At 39.3% G+C, this 20714-nt stretch overlaps 1 protein-coding gene and 1 non-coding gene across 4 annotated transcripts in view; both read right to left on the bottom strand.

Moving 5' to 3' along the window:
- RIPOR2 (RHO family interacting cell polarization regulator 2) overlaps positions 1 to 20714 on the bottom strand; it is a 109084-nt gene that overhangs the window by 52632 nt on the left and 35738 nt on the right. For all 3 annotated transcript variants that reach the window (XM_057554264.1, XM_057554266.1, XM_057554265.1), the window contains exon 2: positions 2108 to 2234. In XM_057554264.1, the coding sequence (XP_057410247.1) occupies positions 2108 to 2234 (127 nt within the window). The remainder of the gene's footprint in view (positions 1 to 2107; positions 2235 to 20714) is intronic.
- Positions 15034 to 15140, bottom strand: LOC114235882 (U6 spliceosomal RNA). The gene has a single exon (XR_003621958.1). It is a non-coding gene; the product is annotated as a U6 spliceosomal RNA (small nuclear RNA).

Here is a 20714-nt window from a genome sequence, read left to right as displayed (position 1 = left end):
TGTCTGAAAGACATCTGCTCCCCAGAGTCAATCTGCAGAGTCAGTCTTTATCGATTACGTAACTTCATACCAAAAATAATCTCCCAAATCTGGATACAACGGAATGTGCTTCAAAAAGGGGTGCGGGGTGATTTCAAACTCTATTACAAAGCTATAGTAATTAAAACAGTATGGTATTGGCATAAAAACAGACACATAGATCAATGAATAGAGAGCCCAGAAATAAACCCACTCATATACGGTCAGTTAATTTACGACAAAGGAGCCAATAATATGCAATGGGGAGAAGACAGTCTCTTCAATAAAGGGTGCTGGAAAAACTGGACAGCTACATGCAAAAGAATAAAACTAGACCCTCTCTTACACCATATAAAAAATTAACTCAAAATGGATTAAAGACTTGAATGTAAGACTTGAAACCATAAAACTCCTAAAAGAAAACATAGGTAGTAAACTCCTTGACACAGGTCTTGGCTATGATTTTTTTGAATATGATACTGAAAGCAAAAGCAACAAAAGCAAAATTATACAAGTAAGACTACATCAAACTAAAAAATAAAAAGCTTCTGCAAAGCAAAGTAAACCATCAACAAAATAAAAAGGCAACCTACTAAATGGGAGGAAATATTTGCAAATCATATCTGATACAGAGTTAATATCCAAAATATATAAAGAACTCATACAACTCAATAACAAAAACCAAACAACCCAGTTAAAAAATGGGCAGAAGATCTGAACAGACACATATCCAAAGAAGACATACAAATGGCCAAAGGGTACGTGAAAAGATGCTCAACAGCATTAATCATCATGGAAGTGCAAATCAAAACCACAATGGGATATCACCTCACCCCTGTTAGAATGGCTATTATCAAAAAGACAAGAAATAACATGTGTTGGCAGGTATGTGGAGAAAAGGGAACCTTTGTGCACTGTTGCTTGGAATGTAAATTGGTGCAGCCCCTATGGAAGACAGTACAGAAGTTCTTCAAAAAATTAAAAATAGAACTACCATATGATCTGGCAATTCCACTTCTGAGTATTTACCCAAAGACAATGAAAACATGAACTCAAAAAGATTTCTGCACCCCCATGTTCATTGTAGCACTATTTACCATAGCCAAGATTTATGGAAACAACCTAAGTGTCCAATGAATGGATGAATAGATAAAGAAATTGTGATATATATATATATATATATATATATATATATATATATGGCTGAATAATATTCCATTGTGTATATATATATATATATATATATATATATATAGGAATATTACTCAGCCATAAAAAAGAATGAAATCTTGCCATTTGTGACAACATGGAAAGAACTCGAGGGCATCATATTTAAGTGAAGTAAGTCAGACAAAGACAAATACTGTACAATCTCTCATACAGGGAATCTAAAAGAAAAACAACAAAAAATCAAGCTCATAGATATTGGTGACTGTCAGAGGCAGGGAGTGTGGGCGGGATAGAAGAAATGGGTGAAGGGGGTCAAAAGGTTAAAAAAAAAAAGGTAGCAATTCAAATTAGGGGGAAAAAGACTACAATACATGGTGTTACAATGGATATATATAAAAAGCCTTTATTGTTCTGTAAGAAAATATGTAAATATCCACCCCCAAAATAGGCAATGGATGTGAATGCACTGGTTATTCCCAAAATAAATACAAAACACAAGTAAACTTATGAAAGCACATTTAACCTTGTTAGGGATGACATAAAAGACTGGAAAAGATTTTTAGAAAATGCTCAGGATCAACAGATGTGTGGATAAAGGTAAATCTGTTGTACTGGTTAGAGGATAAATGGGTTCGAACATTTGGAGGCACTCTGGCAATAGGCATCAAAAGATCTGAAAGAAATGGGGTGGGGGTAGGGAGAGCTACATATATGTATTGCTAGCTTGTCCTAAATCTCCTTTGAAGGAGGAATTCTAAATGATAGAAATTTGGGGAACATTACATCCTTTTCATGAAAGAGATGAAAATAACACAGGTGTGTGTTTTGACAAGGCCACATGCACGCGGACCCTCTTCAGAGCACCAAGGCTCACATCCCTCTCAAGCTGCGTCCCAGGAGAGAACCACACACAACTTGCCTGGATCGCCTCTCCTGAAGGCCACTGAACCCCGCAAAGGACTGGCTCCTGATGATCCCATTGGGCCCTCCAGGCGAGAAGGACTGGGATCCTACCAACATGATTTCTGGGAGTCTGGCTGGTAGTCCTATAAGACAACAGAAAGATTAAGGCAAATTACAGGCGGGTTCAAACAGAAAACACGCTAAGCTTGTCAATGATAATAGGAGGTGACATGAGGAAAGGTGAGTCATGAGGCCATTAGATGCCTGTAAGATTTCTTTCCTACGACATGTTCTTTTTAAGCCAAAGGGTTCAGCTCTCAGGTGAACCTGAAGAAACACATGAAGATGTAAATAAATATAAATTACACACCATTATCAGTTACTTTAGGGTTCCTTCAGGGATTATTTTTTTAAACAAGGTTCAACCATACCTGCAAAATATGCAAAAACTTTGGAATGTTTCCCTCCATTTAGGACAACAATAGCAACAGCAAAAGCACACAAATAGGCCAAGTCAAGTTTCAGATAGGTTCTGCATGACGTTCAAAACACAGTCCAGTCTTAGGGTGGAATTCTACACTTAGAAGTCACAAGGCTAAAAACACTAGGTTTCTTGAGAGATGAACTTACTTAAACTTGTTCTCCCTTTTTCTACCCTTAAGTATATTTTGAAAGATAAGATCGTGCCGCTCTTGTGGCAGTGAGAAAAAAGAAAAGCACAGAGAGCGCTCACAGAAGTAGTGATAATCTAGGTTATGATAAGAAGGCAAGAGAAGAGGCAAGAAAGGTAAAGGGGAAAATACAGCAGAAGGCACACACCCCATTTCAGTCGCTAGCTCACCTTTTATAAAGACTCATCACCACTGACCAAGACGCGTTGTCAAAATACAACTTCAGCTGGACAGAAGCCCAAGGTTAGTTCCCCCAAAGGACTGCCCTAGAACAGTTAGGTAATTCTATTCCCTTTAGATCAGGAAAAGTCAAAGCACATACCATTGTCTTAGCAGGTAACCTCAGTCCAGAGAGGGGGACGGGCTAGCAGGAGAAAGGGGACACAGCCGCTGTCCAGACTAAAGACTTCCAAACTGGGCAGACACTAATAGCATCAATAGTTGCCCTTTAAAAACCCAGCAAACAAGCAAGCAAGCAAGCAAAGCTAAAAAACAGCAGCAAGACACTCTTGTAGTCCATCTAGATGTAATGGAAAAGCCAACTTCACTGGGCCCTACTCAAAGCTATTGGAAGCAGCTCAGCCAAGGGAGGAGGTCTGAGTGAGTTACTTCCCCAGAGAGAGAACAAACAGCCCCCTTCCCCATGAGGCTGCAGGTTTCTAAATCCCCTCCTCCCCACCCACCCCAGAAGAAAGCAGCTCTGAGGAAGCAAGCATGCACTCTTGCCAGGTACAGGCGCTGACTCACTTGGCAAGAGGCTTTGCAATGAGCAACAGGTTGGTCTTTGATCTGGGTAGGACAGGAATCCCACCCAATCCAGCTAGGGATGGGACAGGGACGTTTAAGCTTTGGAACATTCTCTAGAATTTTAAAAGTAATGACGTAGAAGTATGCATGTGCAATAACATTAATATCTAGTGCATGAATGGCAGGACAAAATGCAGTGCAAATAAGACTCTTTCTGGTTACTTCCCCCCCACCCCCAAGTTTCAAAAATAACCATGATTCACATAAATCCTTAATGAGGTTCTCTTAAGTGTTCTTTGTTGCTTACTAAGCAGTCTGTCTAGTTCTTATTAAAAACACCTTCTTAGGTTCATAAAGCATGCCTGTGCTATCTTTGTATCCATGCAAACGTAGCAAATATCAAGAAAAAGATCCAGAAAATTTAATAAATATCAGGAAAACATGTTCTTTCTGTGCTCAATAATTTTATAACCTAAAACCCACCTCAAAGTCTCAATTTGGCAAATTTGATTAGTATTGTATCTCATTTTGTAAATTATTGTTCAGCAGGTCTGTTGCATCATGGCGTTCTTTGGTCACAGGGAAAAGACTTAAAGTATCTGAACTATTTTAACTGCGTTATTGTCTTGTACTTCCTAGAGATTATGCTTTTAAACCAAAAAGATTTTTTTCTCTTATCCACTGGATCAGTAGTTTCACATACTCCCAGGCATTCTGACTTAACTAGTATGGACCTGAGTATTGGGATTTTGAAAAGGACCCCAGATGGTTCTGATGCTCAGCCTAGAAAAGAAAACAAGGACGATGCTGAATTGGTTGAAAATGTTCAAACTTCAGTTACAATCATCTGCTACAATTTCTCAAATGTCCAACTTTTAAAAAGTCTTAAATAAGCCTCTCTTTGCAAAGTTTAAATGTTAGATGAATTAAACATTAGAACTGGATAGTGAAATAATTTTCCTTCTTCCCCTTTTTCAGTAATAGGTAAGAAAGCTTCTTGAGAACAAAACAAATGTTTGTCCTGGATTCTGAGTTTGTAAATTGCTTCAGGATGGATAAAATCCTCAGACGGTTTTCATTACATTTACGTGTTGAATGGATGCCCGCTGGGAACAGGAAGGGGGGTAAGTGGTTTTGCCTGTCTGGTCTTAGAAATGATCATTATCTATCAGAAAAGAATTCGACTGATAGCTGGCTTAGGCTGAGATCTCTATCCTGCCATCAATTCCCCTAGAGGCTGGCTCACTGCCTAAGGAGAGTCATAAAATAAGTTTGAGGGCCTCTGCACAAGGTCAGGCTCTTGGAGAAAAGGAGTAGGTTGGGAGAGGGAAGAGCAGGTGGGTTGAAGGATAAGAGTATGCAAAGCACCTCCCTGCCCACACCCCTAACTCTGAAGTAGGGGTGACAGTTCTTTGCTACTACTCTTCCAATGGCCTCAGCCATTCCCCAGTGGCTAGTTTTCCTGCAACTCTGTTATCTTCTTGACGACACCACTCCCACCTCTTGGAGCCCTAAGTCTTCAAGCTGCTCCCTGGCTTCCTAGAATCTCACAGACCTGCTTTCTTCCAGCAAAACTACCCTTAAAGCTACATTACTCATTTTCAGGCTTTAAGGACTTCAAACTGGTTCCTTGTCATTTGCATTTTAGTAGCAGATGCTTCTTTGAACCTTTACCTAAAGAAAGGACTGAAGTAGAACTGCAGTATCACTGCTGGTAGGGGTATAAAGTGGTACCGAAAGTTTGGAAGACAACTAGGTAGTATCTACTATTCAAAATGTAAAACATCCTTTAATATGTCACATCTACTCTTCGCTATCTCCTGTGGAGAAATACTCAAGTTCACAGAAAGTTATATACAGGGATGTTCACGACAGTTAATGTAATAGCAGAAAAATGGAAATGATGTAAATGTTAATCATTACAGGAATGGTTAATACACTATGGCATAACCATAGCAGTTAAAAACAATATGCCCACATAGAAAGATCCACCCCCACCACCCGCCCGGCCGAGGACAAATTGCAGAACAAAATAGAGTATGATACCAGGAATGTTGAAAACAAAATATAAAATTATGTACATGAATAGAAAAGTTCTGAAAGTATACACAGTCTATGAAGAGGTGGGATTGAGTAGTAGTCAGAAACATTTTAATTTTTTCTATATTGTTTGAGTTTTTATAAAGGAAATGGATTTATGTATGACTGATATGATGCAAAATTCTTTTTTGAAACTGCAGACATTTGGAGTTGTCTAGAGTTGGGACTGGAGAGGAGAGAGAGCTCACATACAAGAACATATAAGATAGCTTTGATGGGTAACGGCTATATTTATATAGTTTATATTTGTAAGTCCTGAAGAGGAGAAATATAATTTCTAAGAAATAATGTATTAGGTTTCATAAATTCTGATTACACTAGAATAATTCAGATTCCCCAGTGAAGTTCCCATTATGAGCTCTGAGCTATGTACCAACTTCTTTACTTTCATCTGAAGGATTTTTAGAGATGGTACCGTACTCCTGGTAGGACGCACTATACCCAATACGTATTGTCAAGGTTCACCAAATACCATATCCAATAAGCACGAAATTCCACATAAAACCACAAATCCTTCTTTGGCTGCTGCTACTTGAAACTCCTGGTGCTTTGAAAAATGTTTCCAGTCCCTAAGTTATTGACTTCTCACCTGGTCTTTCTGAAAATGCCAGCAGAACTAACATTCATTTTTGCGCATTAAATCCCAGAAAGGTCTCAAATCTTAGGCAAACGATAAAGCTGCTGTGCTTTGTTCCTTACTTTGTTTTGTCCCAGGAGGCCCAGGCTGTAACACCGGGTGGCCACCCCTGCCCTCCCATTCCCACAATCCCTGGGAAGTACGGAATCTTTCTGGAAAGAATCCCCAGCACCTTGACTAAGAGTTGAACAAACCCTACCATTCTGAGCCGAGTCTCTTAGCACAGAAGCCAGAAAGTCACAGTTGTTTCTCTTCTCGACTCTTCATACAGTGAAAACCGCTGCCTTCTCCCTGGCTATGCAGTGCTAAGATCCAACTGAACACATACTGGAGTCTTTCGAAATAAAAATGAGTATAGGATTTCATGTGTTCTGATATGACACGGTGATACAAGTACACCGGGCCTTGGTGGGTACCATGAGCCACCAGCCGACCGGAAGTTCCTAGTTTGTTTAAATTAGAAGGTAGCTTATCAAATCAGCAGGCAGTTTGGAAACAGCACTGAGCCTGGTTGGAGATGGCAGGGTCTGGGGAGGGGGCTGAGGCAGATTAAAAAAAGATCAAGGGTCAAGAGGTCCCCCTTCATCCCACCAGGTCTCATGCCTTGTTTAGATCAGAAATAAAAGGTACAATGTGAGTGCAGTTCAGATGGGGGAAATAGCCAGTGACCTGGAGAACACAGAGATAACCTGATTCTTAAGAATAAACGAATGAATGATAGAAGTCAACCTTGGAGGGTTGCTTGGAAGACAGCAATGAAGGGCACCCGTCACACTGCAGGGCTGTGAACCAGACCCTACAATGCAGCTCCTGAGAGTGTTACCAGTAGAAGTAGTAAAAATGGAAGAAAAATGCTTTCAAAGTTCAGTCTAGGTGACAGGTCCATTTCCCATTACACTTCTATAAACTGGTATTCTGGCTTAAACTTTCTTGTAAATTTGATTAGCCTGAGTTAGCAAGCTTCTCTCCCCAAATGTGAACAATTCCTCTCGGGGAACCCCAAGGTTAGGTAAGACAGGCCAGCCTCCTTTCATCACTTCTTGGGCATGAATCTCCAAACTGACGAGTTCACAGTAGACGTGTTAGAGGCATTGATTAACTGATATGGTAACTGGACAAAGCAACCAGTCAGCTAGAAGGAATGTTAATATTGATCGTTAGAGTTAAATATACTAAGACTTATGAAAGCAAATAGGAATCATTAGGTTATTTTTAGTTTTTTCCAAGCATAAAAGCACTCTGCTGTATTAGGAAAATACAGAGAAGCAGAAAGAAGTCAGGGCAGGGAGGGGGAAGGAAGAACCATATTGTTTTCTAGTACCCAACGATAACCACCAGCAGAATTTTGGTGCACGTAATTTTCTTCAACTCTTCCCTCTCCGCATAAAACATAAGAATTTTGAGCACAATGCATGCTAAATTTTGTATCCTGCTTTTTCTATCATATTCTTTTTTAAAAAAATTAATTAATTAATTTATTTATTTTTGGCTACGTTGGGTCTTTGTTACTGTTCGTGGGCTTTCTCTACCTGTCGAGAGCAGGGGCTACTCTTCACTGCGGTGCACGGGCTTCTCACTGCAGTGGCTTCCCTTGTTGCAGAGCACAGGCTCTAGGTGTGTGGGTTTCAGTAGTTGCGGCACACAGGCTCAGTAGTTGTGGCGCATGGGCTTAGTTGCTCCGCGGCATGTGGGATCTTCCCGGACCGGGGATTGAACCCGTGTCCCCTGCATTGGCAGGCGGATTCTTAACCACTGTGCCACCAAGGAAGTCCCTACCATATTCTTTTTTTAGAGGTATGTTGAGGTGTTTATAAATTAGCTTTTTTCTTCAACCACCTTTAAGAGGGTACTTACGTCTACCCCACATTCCATGTGCTACCTTGGATAATAAAAGGGAATCCATACAGTCTACATTATATATGCCTTTTATTTTTGATTTTAAGATATGGTCAAAAGCAAAGTGGACCCTTGTCAGGATGACACCTGGGCCTCTCTATGGGAGACGGGGGAGTAGATTAGCATTTGTACATGCTGGAGTTGCAGGACATCAAACATTATAAAATTTAAAAAACAACAACACAACAGCTGACATCACTGTCTTAATCCTGGAAGAGCAAGGTTTTTATGGTGTTTTCCTTTTTTTCATTTAACCAAATTCTCTAATATAGAACGCAAACAGGTAATTCTGGAAGACCCCCACTATGGACAGAAAATAGAACAGACATCTGTGATTTCTGAATCTCAGTTCTCACCAAAGCATTTGTCGTGGAGCGAAAATGTTGACTTAGAAATCAATAGTTGCATAGCTACAAAGCTACGCCATCTCCACGTTAGACTGAGACCAACCCTCTGAGATAAGGCAATGGCCACTAGGGCAGTTGGCAGGTTGCTGGAGTGACAATGCTGGCAAAAGTAGACAATTCTACAGTTAACCCAAATGTTGGCCTGGTGCCAGGGATGGGAGCAGGCAAAGGACCATGAGAGAACTTTTGGGGGTGGGGCTGGAAGTGTTCTAAAACTATGTTGTGGTGATTGTTGCACAACTGTATACATTTACTAAAACTCAAACTGTACATTTAAGATGAATTAATTTTACGATATATGAGTTTTACATCAATAGAGCTGTCGGAAAATCACTATCAATTTCCAGAAAAAGTCATCATTCCTTCTGCAAGAGGAAGTGCCAAGGAATCAGGACCTGAAAAGGAAAAGCTCGATCAACAAGCAACCACCTGAAAGTTGAATATTTTCGTGATTTGATCCTTTTCCCCATCAACACCACGTAAGATGCAGCACACTGGCCCCACTGTACTTTCTGAGTCATTTCTTCCTGCCTGCTTTGTGTTCCTCCGCTCTCCTCTCCTAACAGTGCCGTCCTGTTTATGCACCTCCACATCTTGGTCAAGGGTAGAAGTACAATTCAGTTGTCTGAAAGAGGCATGTGGGTCAGATGTAAATAGCCTGCTATGCTAAATGATTATTTAAGATGAATCCTAAAAATAGGTGTCTGCTTATTATATGGTTGCAAGGTACCTATTACAGAACAGTTGACTAATCTTAAAAAGAGTGGATATATTTAAGTCACGGGCTTTTTTTTTTTTTTGGAGTGTACTGCCTTAAAATAAATCAAGGCAAGGCTAATATTTGCTTCTCAGTTGTCAGCTTTGTTTGCTAACCAAACAATAAATACATGCGTAAGATATAACATTGACTGAGACAAGTGATGTGAACGGATGAAAAAACTTACAAAGCAACATATAGACTCACTCCTCAGTGAGAGATGGAAGAACCAAGCTCAGGTGTTCTTACTGGCCTCTTGGGCACATACTAAACTTGCTGAAGCTCAAATTTGGTATCTAGAGAATGAGAGTAGTAATTCCTCCCCATTTTAATAGACAAGCATTGTAAGGTTCAACTGAGATCAAAGCATCCTTCCATCTTACAATCGTGAGGCTACTTGGACATCTTCTAACCTGACTTCCCACCAGCCCTACAGACGGTAAGACTTCTGCTTAAAAACATACAGAAAATGAGGAAGTGCTTTATAAAAAGTAAGGTGCTTGAGAAATACAAAGATTGCGATAACGAAGACTGAGGTTCAACTAACATGGAAGAAAAGGAACTCATTTTCAGAATCTCTGGAAACTGATATCAATGGTTTTCTTTCCATATTTTCTAAGACACCTCAATCAACACAATTATTAAGTACATATTATCGGCTCATCATTGGCAGGATGCTATATGGTGCCCAAGATCCAAAAAGAACCAAAGACTGATCTCTGCTATAAACAGTTTTAATAATTTAATGGGAGAAGAAAATATGACTGTACATAAAGCTGTTGGGAGATCATTTCCGATGTAAGAAATATGTAAGAAATAACACACAGTGAAATTTTAAGTGATGTCTATTTCTCAGTGCTCCAAGGAAAGCAGTAGAGCTGAGATGATTAGAATGTGGACTCCCAAGTCAGACAAATCTGGGCTCCATTTGGGGGCTACAGTTTACAGCTGTTTGAACTTATGCAGGTTACTTAACCTCTCTGAATCCCAGTTTCCTCATTTGTATAAAAGGACTAACACTTCAGAGGATTTTTGAGGTGCAAATGAGTTAGTATACTCAATACCTGGTATGTGGTAAGTGCTTAATACAATTTAAAATAATAGAGTTCTCTCAATGGAGAGGGAGATAAATGAGACAGGTACAGCCAGGAAGTTTCATAGAGAAGATAAAACGTTGGCTACATCCGGAAGAATGGATGTGATCTGAACAGATGAAATCAAGGGAAGCCAGAAACTAGCATCTTTGTGAACATAGCAATTTTTAGGTAATTAAAAAGCAGAACTACTTTAAATACTGGCTGATAAAAACTAAAACCATGGGTACTTTGGAAGCCCAGTTCAAAAACCAATTATGGTTTTGTTTTTGTTTTTTTGAAATAATTGGAAGCTTACAGAAAAGTTACAAGAACAAAAAGCTCTCATACATCTTTCATCCAGATTCACCATTTGTTGAAATCTGTCACGTTTTACTCTGTCGTCTCCCCCCATACACACATACCCATTACTACTTCCTGAATCATTTGAGAGCAACTTGCATGTACATATTTATATATATATTTGCTCCTCCCCTTGAGCAATTTGCAGATATGATGCGTCAATGTGTATATCCTAAAGACGTGGTCATTCACTTACATAATTGCAGTACAATTATCAACATAGGAAATTTAACATCAATACGATACTATTATCTAATGTACAGACCTTATTCAAATTTTACAAATGGTCCCAATAATGTTTGGTATACTGTCCCTCCACCCCCACCCACATGCTAGGAGCCAACCCAGGATCATGCACTGCCTCTCTTGAAATATGCCTTTAGTCTCCTTTAAACTGGGATGGTTCCTTGTCCTTTCTTTGTCTTTTGTGACTTGGACATTTTCACAGAGTACAGACCAGTTGTTCTATAGAACGTTCCTTAGTTTGGGTTTGTCTGATGTTGTCTCATAATTAGGCTTAGGCTATGCATTTTGGGGAGTGACATCACATAAGTGATATTGTTGTCCTTCTGAAGGCACTGCATCAGAAGGCACAAGGAATCACTTGGTCCTGTTACTAGTGATGTTAACTTTGATTACTTGGTTAAGGTGTTGTTGGACAGTTTCTCCCCTGGAAAGTTTCTATTTTTGCCTTTGCAACTGGTAAGTGGTTAGTAAGGAGGTACTTTGGGGCTATGCAAATATCTTGTTTCTTTAACCCAGAAGTTTTAGCATCCACTGATAATTTTTGCCCAAATCAATTATTATTATGATGGTGGCAAAATGGTACTCTTTGAACTCAATCATTGTTTTCTACTGTTAAGAGCTTTCTTGAATCCTTTTATTTATTTGTTTTTATTTATTTTCAGGACTGTCAGCATAGATTCATGGATTCTTATTTTATTCAATGGGTTTGATCCATGACTATCATTTGATGCAAAAGCCAACTGTTTCTTGAAGCATTTTCTGAGCAGATCAACCAGCTCAACCAGAGGGATCTTGCCTTGTGAACCACAAAACTTCCAACTATTTTTTGTTGTTGCACTTCTATTTTATTTATTTATTTTTTGTTTTCAAAGCTTGGGTTTTATTTTATTTTTTTGATTTTTTAAAATAAATTTTTATTGGAGTATAGTTGATTTACAATGCTGTGTTAGTTTCTGCTATACAACAAAGTGAATCAGTTATACATATACATATATCCACTCTTTTTTAGATTCTTTTCCCATATAGGTCAGTACAGAATATTGAATAGAGTTCCCTGTGCTATACAGTAGGTTCTTATTAGTTATCTATTTTATATATAGTAGTGTTTATATGTCAATCCCAATCTCCCAATTCATCCCTCCCCCCCTTTCCCTCTTGGTAACTATAAGTTTGTTTTCTACATCTGTGACTCTATTTCTGACAAAACTTCCAATTATTCATGGGAATTAACATACTCAGGGGCTCAGTGTATTATAATTATCTCCCTGAATGTTTCATCTCTTTAATAAGCTACAAACTTCTTGAGTGTAGGTACCGCCTGTCTGTACCAACTTCTTTCATGCTCAATACAGGGTAGAATAGAAAAGCATTGTCTCTGGAGCCAGGCTAACCCCAGGGTTCACCCAAGTTCTCTCTGAGCTCCAATTTTTCTTGTCAATAAAATGAGTATAATAAGACCTAAGTCACCAATGTTATTGCAAGGAGAAAATGAGAAAACATATGTAAAAATCTTAGTGTGGAGTAATGGTCTTTTCTACTAACTAGAATGTGCCCTTTGAAGATATATCTGGCTTTTATCCATCAAATAGAATGCACTAACTATAAAACCATACATACTTTACAGGTGAAGAGATATACAGAAATAAAGTAATTTGACATTACTGCTCTCCTCTTTCTTTCTCTTTTATTCCCCCTCTAAGCAATGACAGCAGAGAACTGTGAAGCTATGTTAAGGGTCTGGCTGAACCATCTGAAGAGTAAAGAAGAAACGTTAATTGCATGTCTACTCACTGGGACAGTCAGTTGTAGGAACTTCTAGATAATTGACACCATTTCAGCCTGGGGAAAATGAAAACTCGATTTCAATATTCTTCCATTCTGGTGGATTAAATAAATGCAGGGAGAAGCAGCTGGCCTCACGATAATTAGAAGAGAAATGACTCAGGACATAAAACTCACTTAAATGTCAAGAGGGGTTGAATGGATTTTGATTAATGTTGTTATAACTCATTTTAAAATGCAAAGTCTAGAACACTCGGAGACCCTCATTTGGTGCAAACTAGACATCAAAACAGGACCAACTGTTTCCTGGTTCGAAGGAAAAAGCATTTTGCACTTATTACCTAATTTTTTTTAAAACCTATTCAAAACCACGTACATCAAAAGGGAAAATTTCTTGGAAACATGGTCCTCATAGACAGCTTGGCTGATCCTGCTGAGAAAAAAATACACCCACCACAAATCCTCATTATTTGATCATCAGATTCAAAAACAACACTCCAACATAGAAGAAAATGGTCCCATGCCTGGTGTTATCAACTCCTTCAGGCTTTTCTTGCATGTAGCCTGTTTACCCCTAGAGCTTGGCAACTCACTTCTAGCTAATGGTGATTGTTGCTTCTTTACTTCAAAACAGCATCAAAATGACACCGACATCTTCTATTGTTATTTGACTTTACTGAAATTACCATTTTTAAAAGCTCATATTTTTAATCATTTTCACTAGAATGGAGCTACATCTTTGGACATCTTAAAGAGAAAAAAAACCCTTAGGTCCTGGAAGAATGTACCCAACAGTGTGCTGGGAAGCATAATCATGCACCATGTACTATTTCCTTGCCCAGCATGGGTGACCAACACTGGTATTCATTTGCGGGCATGAGAGTCAGGTAGAAAATGGAATTGAACCTTATAATTAAGCTACATGGTACAGTTCGTCTCAGAGAAAGGATAAGAAATTATCTTAACGCTTTTCAGATATGTCCTATATAATCAAACAAATGGATTCTTCTTATGGTCAATTTATTTCTGGCCATCCGAGCAATTAAATTGAATTGATGGAGGACTGACAATTTTATGTGATGGCAAATATAGCTAAAGATACCGACTCAATTATGGTAATGTCATTTGATCACAGCCTTCGTTTGCACTAGGAGGTTACAGTTAAGCCCTTGCTTAGGTAAAGCAATGGACTTAAAACTAAGGCAGTCTTTTCAAAGTTAAGTTATACTTGTCATTTTATTCCTGTTGTTATGACAACACTTTTAAAAGCAGCACTTCAAATGCTTAGCATTCAGGCATCTTATTATAGACTTGAATATAATATATGAGGGTATAAAGTGCAGCTCGTAGGGGTTTTAAAGGGGCCAAGGGATGCAGGGTTAGAACACCTGGATGCCTTTTCAGCTTTGGCCCCTGGAGCTCCTTAACTTGGCTTTTTCTACCAAAAAAAAAAAAAAAAAAAAAAAGAAGTGAGGGCTCATCCAGAGGAGGGAAGATGAAAGAATTTATGTGGGAAGATATGCATTATTATTCACAGTCTCTGTTCTGATTCTCTTGATTACAGCCTGCGTCATGCAGTTTTTAGAAGTCTGTAAATGATGGCGTGTGCTGATCAACTTCAGGTGCTTATTGTTAGCAATTGGAATGATTCGTTTATGTAACTGTAACTTTATAGAAAGACTTCTCATAACGCAGACTTATTATGAAAATTAATAATTGATATTTGGGAGACTGGGATTGACACATATACATTATTGATACTATGTATAAAATAGACAACTGATGGGAACATACTGTATAGCACAGGGAACTCTACCTAATGCACTGCGGCAACCTAAATGGGAGGGAAGTCCAAAAGGGAGGGGATATCTGTATGTGTATGGCTGATTCATTCTGTTGTGCAGTGGAGGCTAACACAACATTGTAAAGCAACCATACTCCAATAAAAATTAATTTTAAAAAACTGATAAAGGGATAGTGGTATTGGAGTGAATCTACTACATGAAGCAATGACCTGTTGTGTTTGCACTACAGTCTGATGAAAGCACAAAAATGTTTGTTAAATCTTATGTTGTAAGTTTTTCAACTGAAGTATAGTTGATTTATTAAAATATTGTGTTAGTTTCAGGTGTACAGCAACGTGACTCAGTTATACATATATTTTTTCAGATTATTTTCCGTTATAAGTTATTATAAGATATTGAATATAGTTCCCTGTGTTATACAGTAAATCTTTATTGCTTATCTATTTTATGTATAATAGAAAAATACAGAACGCTTCACAAATTTGCATGTGATCCTTGCACAGGGGCCGTGCTAATCTTCTCAGTCTTGTTCCAATTTTAGTATATGTGTTGCCGAAGTGAGCACTAATTTTTTGTTGTTGTTGTTGTTGTTTTTTAAGCAACACACAAATAAAAGGATGTTTTTATTAAGGAAATGAGCTAGTTGAATGCTGGCACTTTCCAATCATTATGTACTAATAGGGGGAAATTTATCTGTCTTGTTAATTCTCTCTGCCTTAAAGTAAATTTCTCTGATAATTTTACCTTGGTCTCCTTAGACCTGTGGCGTTCTGTCTGAAGTCATGTGAATTATTACTAAACAAAGTAGAGGTGATAAAAAAAGGAGGATGCAAACGATAACATTTCAGAAAAACTCAGTGTCAGAAAGTTACTACGAGGTGCGAATAGAATAAGGCTGTGTATGAATGTGCCGTCACATGCCAGCAGTTTCAAAGCTGAGTGGTTTCCCAGAGGCCTGTACACGTGTTCTCTGAATGGTAATTTTTGCAAATTAAACTGCTATAATACGGATAGTGGTTTCATTACTGGTCCTTGCTGCTGCATACCAAGAAGGTGGTCATATTAACAACATCTGCTGAGTTATTTTTGTTTGCCAAAACCAAATAATTTATAACCAGAATGCAAAGCAGTTAGGTATAGCGATGTGCAAATACCTAGGTTATCAACAAAGCAGGATTATGTTCCTTTTTATGGTACGCCAAGGGCGTAAAATAATTTCTTACTATCCCTTGCTCTGTCCAGAGGATTTGAAGCTGTAGAAACAGGAGAGAAGCAAAGAGTCCATTTAATCCTTAGCTTCAAGTACAATTTAGTGCAAAGAAAGAACAAATGTTTATGGATCCCACACTGGACCCATCAACATATGGCAAATTCCCAACAGCAAAGACAAAAGAATACATTACGGGCTTATTTGTACACATGTGAAATGCCGTATTACTTGGATTCTGAGCCCGGAGGCACTGGCAGGAAGCTTCCCCTCTCAGATGCCCACATAACTCCTAAAATCACACCGAGCGCCCACTCGGCTAGCAAATTAACTTCTGCTCTTAGCTGTCTGTGACCCTCTGCCCATTCATGCCCTTAGCCAATCTACCTAGAGGGGAGTCAGATCCATTTTTATAGAGCAGGAAAAAGAGGGGTTGGAAGACTTTTCCCAAGACAACCTGTCTCCCCTACCACACCACTCCATCACCTGACTCTCGCCAGTTTCAACCCTGTTCTAGGCCATTCCCTGTGAATTCACTCCATCCTCTGGGTCACAGTAGAATTGTTTGAAGGGATACTTTTTATCTTCTGGGACTCAAATCTCACTCTGAAATGCTTGGCTTTCTTTTGGCTCTGTGCTTTAAATTTTGTCTCTGGTTCACTAGTGAGAAAGTGGTTTTCATTCATTTCCTTGGGTCCTTAGCCACTGTCTCCACCACCCCACCCATCTGGTCAGCCTGGGCGAAGTTATAAAAAGTAGAGTGAGAGCTAGTGATTCTTTGGTCAGCCTGGGAGAAATAAAGCAGGTAACAGGCTTTCTCTGGACAGATCTTCTCAGGGCTTCAGACTCCCTACTCATCAAATCATTTATTCATGGGAAAAAAGGGAGGAGGAAGGACAAGAGACTCAAAAGACATACCATCCTGATGCAACGTGTGGGCCCTGTTTTAATCATGATGACAAACCTAATGAAAAGAGTCATTTTTGAGACACTTGGGACATTTTAATATGGATTAGATATTAGACGATACTAAGGAAATATCGCTCATTTTGCTAGGTGCAAAATGGAATTAGGATCATGCAGGAAAATGTCCACACTTTTGAGATGCCCACAGAAGCTTGTAGGAGTGAAATGATATACGGTCTAGATTTACTTTAAGATGCTTCAATAACAACAATAACAACAATAACAAAAGGGATGGATGAAGCAAGTGTGGAAAATTCTTGACAATCGTTCCACTCGGTGATGGGTTTTTAGGAATTTGTTATCCCATTTTCTTTATATACATGCATATTTGAACATTTTAATTTATTGGATGTCTACTGGCCCAGTGCTGATATAAGAAGGCAATCCCAAATAGTGTATGGGTGTCAGGGCCCGCATCTAGCACGAAGCAGGCAAGTGTAGTGTCAGAGACAGTAATTCTTAACCTTCACCCGCTTTACGGAGCACTTTAGAATACAGTGAAGGTAAGGATGGGAGATGTAGGATGAATGCAGTACATGATAATCTCTGTCCTCCTCGAATCTCGGTGCAGGTAAAGATGAGGTCATAGAGAAGGGAAATCTGTCTATTCTCTCTAGAAGGAGGGAGATTTGGTTTAGCCTTTTTCCTTGGTGAGTCGACCCAATCCCACTTCGAAGCAAACAAGAAGCCTATAATTTGACCACATTGGTGGTCAAATTAACTGGCTTTAATAAGTTCCAGATCCACCTAATTTTCCATTCCTCCCAGACCAACATCTGTGTAAACACAGAAACCCCCAAGCTGGGACCATCTCTCTTGGGCATGGAGCAGATTAACAGGGAAAGGAACCGTGTGGTCAGGGGGCCTCAGGTTTTGCCTCCGTCCTCTGGCTTGTAGGGAGAAGCTCGTGGGAGTATCCTGAGGCTTTCACCATGGACAAGGGCACAGAGGGGTCTAAGGCTGTCAGGACTTGAGAAACAAATGCATACTTGGAACAAACTGGCAGCACTGAGCTTGGTAGCTTTAGTCATGTAAAAATGAAAAGATGAAGTAATCTCTGTGTAGGGAAGTTAGGTGTTCAAGCCAGTTGACAGAGGCCTTATCCACCACATGGAGCATCCAAAGAATTTAGTACCTGATGCTAAATTTAGAAGACTTTGGAATAGGCGACCCTTTGGGGAATAAAAATAAACAGAATGGTGCATCTTTTGGTGGCCACACAGCTGTCTGTAGTATCACCTAATGAGGAGACTCATAATAACATTTCATGTTTGCAGATTGCTCTTTTCCAAATGCTTTGACATCTATATCCTGAGAGCAACTCTGTAAATTAGGTAGGACAATTACCGTGATTCCTAGGTAAGGAAATTGACCTGTAGACAACTGTTCCAACAAGGCTGTTGGCAGAACTAGAACTAGAATTGGAGTTTCTACCACCCACATGTGGTCTTGCTTCTACTCATCTCTATTTTCCTTCAGCTGAGAAAGCAGAACTCCTCCTCTAGTTTTCTTTGCCTGTTTCTTTTTCTTTTCTTTTTTTTTAAATTTGGCCGCGCTGCGTGGCTTGCAGGATCTTAGTTCCCCGACCAGGAACTGAACCCACACCCTTGGCAGTGAGAGCGCACAGTCCTAACCACTGGACCGCCAGGGAATTCCCTTCTTTGCCTGCTTCTTAATGTGACTTTCCTTCAACTTGGAGCGGAGGGTCACCAGTACTCAGAATGCCCCGTGGCCCCAAAGACATCATTGATCAGTTCTGATCAGGTGCTCAGAGGGTTCAAGAACAATTGATCTTTGTCTCACTGTTACTCTCCTTGCTTTTTATTTTCTTATTCCATAACCATTCCCCACAGTGAGATGCTCATTATAACATAGAATAACATAGTGTAACAATAATAACAGCATTTTAGATTCAACAAAAATAAATGGGTAATCCTTGCTGTTCAGGAGTAATGCCTTGTACCTTAAACTCTTGTGGCTAAATCCAGAAACTTCAGTTTTGACTAAACCCAGAACTGAATTATTGGGTTTATTTGAAGATATTTACCACATTAAAATAAATATTTAACCTATATCTCAGCCTCTGCACCTTCCTATTGATATAATTATCAATAACATCTAGAAAGAGCCTAATATAATTTAGAGAGGCTCAAACCTGGCTGCGTATTAGAATTACCTGGAGAGCTTTTTAAAAATGTGATTGTCTGAGCCTCATCCCCAGAGATTTTGTTTTAATTGATCTGGGGTGGAGCCTCGCAAGAGATACTTAAAAAAATCTTCCCAGGGTTTAATTTTTCTCTGTGCACACAGTATGCCATAATCTTGATCACATCTGCCTTCCATTCTTTCAATATGTAAAAAATTGAGTCACGATTAATGTTCTTTAGTCGCTTGATTCCAACTCCACTACAAGAAATATTTGAAAAAGGCATTGTAGTCTTTACCAGAAACACAGGACAAAACTGTCTCTCTTATTTAGTGGCAAAAAGGAATGGCTCTGAGAATCTTAGGATTTAAAAGAAAAAACTTTTCCACTGTTGTAAAGACTCAAAAGTAACTGCCTATCAGGACTGGAACTCATGGTCATCTAATCTTCTGTTTTCCAATTGCGTGCTGACAAAACAAATGAGCCTTCCATCTCAGGGCTGCTGAGACCAAAGAATTCAGCCTGCCTGGGTTTGTGGCCCGGCAGTACCACTTTATAGTGTATAGCCTTGATGGGTGGCTTAACCTCTCCAGACCTTAATTGCCTCATCTGTAAAATTGGGAAAAGAACCAAACTCATAGTTTGCTGTGAAAATTAAATAGGTTACTGAATTAAAGTGCTTAGAACAGTGAATAGCATTCGCTATTCTTATCGTTACAATGATGAGGATGTATTATCAAGTTGTCTCCAGTTTAATGAGGTCTGGATGGAGACTTCCTGTGCATCTCCCAGAGGAAAAATCTTTCAAAGGAGGTTGATTTCCTGAGCTTTATAATTTACCTAGGATCTCATTTATAGTACTGTGCATTCTCAAGTCTCTTGAAAGTCGAATTAGCTGAGCTAGGCTTCAATTAGAGAGACTATATAATATCTGCAGAGGGGGTAAAAAAAACAGTTGATTCTTCCTAAATAAAAAAATGCAGTTGATATTAAATATGGCACAAGATCCTAGGATATTTTACCACCAAGCAGGCATTTTTAAGAGTTGATCTTCTACGGTATGATTTGTGAGCTTTTCAGTGGACGCCCTCCAGACAACCAGCTGCTCTGAACATTTTCTTTTTTGAAGGATGTCATTCACACTGTGTGTTTCTCAAACCTCATCCCAAGACTTTGGAATTGAAAGTACAGAGAACATTAAATGTGGGTGCTGAGTACAATCCAATGGGGTGAGAGAATGTGGAATGCGGACTGGGCAATGTCTTTACAAAATGGCATGCATTCACGTAAGAATGTATTTTGATCCCTAGGAGGGACACATTTTTCTCTGTACCAAAAATATATCATTTGGCAGGACGGGTTTATTGTTTCCGAGTCAGCAGTGTGGGTGTTCCAGCCCCAAGAGCAGATGCCCTCCAACTGTTCAGCTTGGGGTATTCAGGGTAGAGAGAAAAAAGGGGGCAACAGTATGGACAGGTGGTTGGACACAGCCAGCCACTGCACCCCCTGCCCTCCTGCCGCCTTCCAGAGCTGGATTTCAGACCACGCTGTGTGCCACAATTAATATTCTCAGCAGGGAAGGGCAGTATCAAATTTATCAGTTATGTTTCTGTTTGCACTTCCAGAGTCAAGGAAAATGGTTTAAGTGGGAGCATTTGTCTTAGTAAATGAGAATACACTTAAACTTAACACATGTGTACATATGTTACCTATCTCCTGAGAGTCAGCTCAGAGACAATGTCATGCCATCACAGCTCTAATGAATAGAGGGTCTTAAGTTAGAATCTTAGAGATTGCCACAGTCAGTGTCTTTGTAAGCA

Source organism: Balaenoptera acutorostrata, chromosome 10, assembly GCF_949987535.1.
Source record: "Balaenoptera acutorostrata chromosome 10, mBalAcu1.1, whole genome shotgun sequence".
NCBI classification, from domain to species: domain Eukaryota; kingdom Metazoa; phylum Chordata; class Mammalia; order Artiodactyla; family Balaenopteridae; genus Balaenoptera; species Balaenoptera acutorostrata.
Note: the sequence above shows the minus strand (reverse complement) of the source record. Positions and strands in the feature narration are given on the sequence as shown.